A 3,093-nucleotide genomic window follows, 5' to 3' on the forward strand; every position below is an offset into this window, starting at 1 on the left:
GAAACAGGTGAATGGAGCAAAGACAATGAGAAAGGAGTTCTAGGAAGAATGTATTGCCACCACTGAGAAATTTTGCTAGGTTTTCCTCAAGTGTGAAAACTTTATTTATGAATTGCTTGAATCCAAAATATAGACACACCGATGGGTATCTGCAGACTTGTTTCCTTTACTTAAAGTCTCATTTCGGGTGCCCGGGTGGCTTAGCTGTTTAAACAACTACCTTTGGCTCAGGTCATGATCCTGGAGTCCCAGGATCCTTCTGGCCAGGATCCTACTTCTCCTTCTGACCCTCCTGCCTCTTGTGCTTTCTCTCTCTCGAATAATTAAATAAAATCTTAAAAAATAAACTCTCATTTATTTCCCAAAAGCTGTCTCTGCTATGTGGAACCCCAGAATTTAACAGGTGTCTTGGAATTCCTCCTCCTGGGGTTCTCAGATGATCCGGAACTGCAGCCTGTAATCTTCAGCTTGTTCCTGTCCATGTATCTGGTCACCATGCTAGGGAATCTACTGATCATCCTGGCTGTCAGCTCTGACTCCCATCTTCACACCCCCATGTACTTGTTCCTCTCCATCCTGTCCCTGGCTGACATCGGCTTCACTTCTACCACAGTCCCAAAGGTGATTTTGGACATTAAAACTCATAACAGAGTTATTTCTCATATGGGCTGCCTGATTCAGTTGTCTTTTTTTATTCTTTTTGGATGTTTGGACAGTGTACTCTTAACCGTGATGGCCTATGATCGGTTTGTAGCTATTTGTTATCCTCTGCACTACCCAGTCATCATGAACCCCCGCCTCTGTAGCCTACTCATTCTGGTGTCTTTTTTGATCAGCCTTCTGGACTCTCAGCTTCACTGCCTCATGATGTCACAGCTTAACTTTTGCATAAATGTGGAAATTCCTCATTTCTTCTGTGACATTCCTCAGCTCCTCAGACTTTCCTGTAATGGTACTTCCACTAATAAATTATTCCTGTATTTTATTGGTGCCATCTTTGGTGGTATTCCAGTCTCAGGGATCCTTTTCTCTTATACACGAATTGTTTCTTCCATTCTGAGAGTCCCATCCACAGGTGGGAAGTACAAAGCCTTCTCCACCTGTGGCTCTCACCTGTCAGTTGTTTGCTTATTTTATGGAACAGGTCTTGGGGTGTACCTCAGTTCAGCTGTCTCACATTCTTCCAGGAAAGATGCAGTGACCTCAGTAATGTATGCTTTAGTTGTTCCCATGCTGAATCCCTTCATTTACAGCCTGCGGAATGGGGATGTCAAGAGGGCTTTGCAGAGGCTCCTCAACAGAACAGTCTAGTCTTTGACTTTTATTTTTTTGTCTGTTAATTATACATAATTGCAAAACCAAACATATGGAATTGGCAAACATGCCTCTTTGGGCATATAATTTTGGTAGCTCATGGTTCCCATTCCTCCTGATTTGTCATATCTAAATATTGCTTATCTTGGCACATCTTTGATGGAATTAAAGGAATATGCTGGGACTCTATGTATGGCAAAATCACTGCACAATTGAATCTTATTAACCTGTGGAATCTTCTGTATTTGTAACCTATGGCCCGGGTAGAAATTCAAACTGTCTTTTAAAATATATTCTCTGGAATACTACTCAGCCATCAAAAAAATGAAATCTTGCCACTTGCAACAATATGGGTGAAACTAGAAGGTATTATGTTAAGCAAAATAATGCATTCAGAAAAAGACAATTATCATATGATCTCACTGATATGTGGAATTTAAGAAACAAAAGAGAGTATCATAGAAAAGAGGAAAAAATGAAACAAGATGAAATCAGAGAAGGAGACAAAGCATAAGAGACTCTTATGGATAAGAAGCAAACTGAGGGTTGCTGGAGGGGAGGGGTTGGGGTATGGGGTAACTGGGTGATGGACATTCAGGAGGGTACATGACGTAATGAGCACTGAGAATTACATAAGACTGATAACTCACTGACCTCTATCTCTGAAATCAATTACACATTATAGGTTAATTAATTGAATTTAAATAAAAGATAAAATATTCTCTCATCTGTTTTTACTGTCATGTCTATTTCCCATAAAACTTTGGCTTTGATCAAATCTATTGATGCAAGTTGTATGAGAGAATGTATGTCACTGGTTCTCAGTCTTGGCTTCATGTTTGAAACATCTGATACACTTTAAAAATCCTCATGCCTGAGTCCCACCACAACCAGTTAAGATTTAATTGGACTGGAGAGAAAAAAGAACTTGATCAGTTTAAAAAAATTAAATTAATTAATTTAATTTAAATAAATTAATTGATTTATTTTCAGAAAAACAGTATTCATTATTTTTTCACCACACCCAGTGCTCCATGCAATCCGTGCCCTCTATAATACCCACCACCTGTTACCCCAACCTCCCACCCCTCTGCCACTTCAAACCCCTCATTTGTTTTTCAGAGTCCATAGTCTCTCATGATTCACCACCCCTTCCAATTTACCCCAACTCTCTTCTCTTCTCTAACTCCCCATGTCCTCCATGCTATTTGTTATGCTCCACACATAAGTGAAACCATATGATAGTTGACTCTCTCTTTTAATAAACATATAATGTATTATTAGCCCCAGGGGTAGAGGTCTGTGAATTGCCACTTTTACACACTTCACAGCCCTCACCATAGCACATATCTTCCCCAATGTCCATAACCCCACCACCCTCTCCTTACTCCCCTCCCACCAGCAACCCTCAGTTTGTTTTGTGAGATTAAGAGTCTTTTATGGTTTGTCTCCCTCCTGATCCCATCTTGTTTCATTTATTCTTTTCCTACCTCCCAACCCGCCCCCCCCATTGCATCTCCACTTCCTCATATCAGGGAGATCATATGATAATTGTCTTTCTCCGTTTGACCTATTTTGCTAAGCATAATACCCTCTAGTTCCATCCACATCGTTGCAAATGGCAAGATTTCATTTCTTTTGATGGCTGCATAGTATTCCATTGTGTGTGTGTGTGTATATATATAAAACCACTTCTTTATCCATTCATATGTTGATGGACATCTTGGTTCTTTCCATAGTTTGGCTATTGTGGACATTGCTTCTATAAACATTCGAGTG

The 3,093-nt window shown here is 40.0% G+C and overlaps 1 protein-coding gene across 1 annotated transcript; it reads left to right on the forward strand.

The window, feature by feature from the left end:
- Nucleotides 1-384: 384 nt before the first annotated feature.
- Nucleotides 385-1,311, forward strand: LOC122909774 (olfactory receptor 18-like). The gene has a single exon (XM_044254300.1). It carries the CDS (start codon nt 481-483, stop codon nt 1,309-1,311), a length of 831 nt encoding a protein of 276 aa, XP_044110235.1. The 5' UTR covers nt 385-480.
- Nucleotides 1,312-3,093: the final 1,782 nt, after the last annotated feature.

This window comes from Neovison vison, chromosome 6 (genome assembly GCF_020171115.1).
Source record: "Neovison vison isolate M4711 chromosome 6, ASM_NN_V1, whole genome shotgun sequence".
Lineage (NCBI taxonomy): Eukaryota > Metazoa > Chordata > Mammalia > Carnivora > Mustelidae > Neogale > Neogale vison.

What these genes read in the sequence shown, in the direction of transcription:
- LOC122909774 (XM_044254300.1), top strand. Translation starts at nt 481, where the DNA reads ATGTATCTGGTCACCATGCTAGGGAATCTACTGATCATCCTGGCTGTC.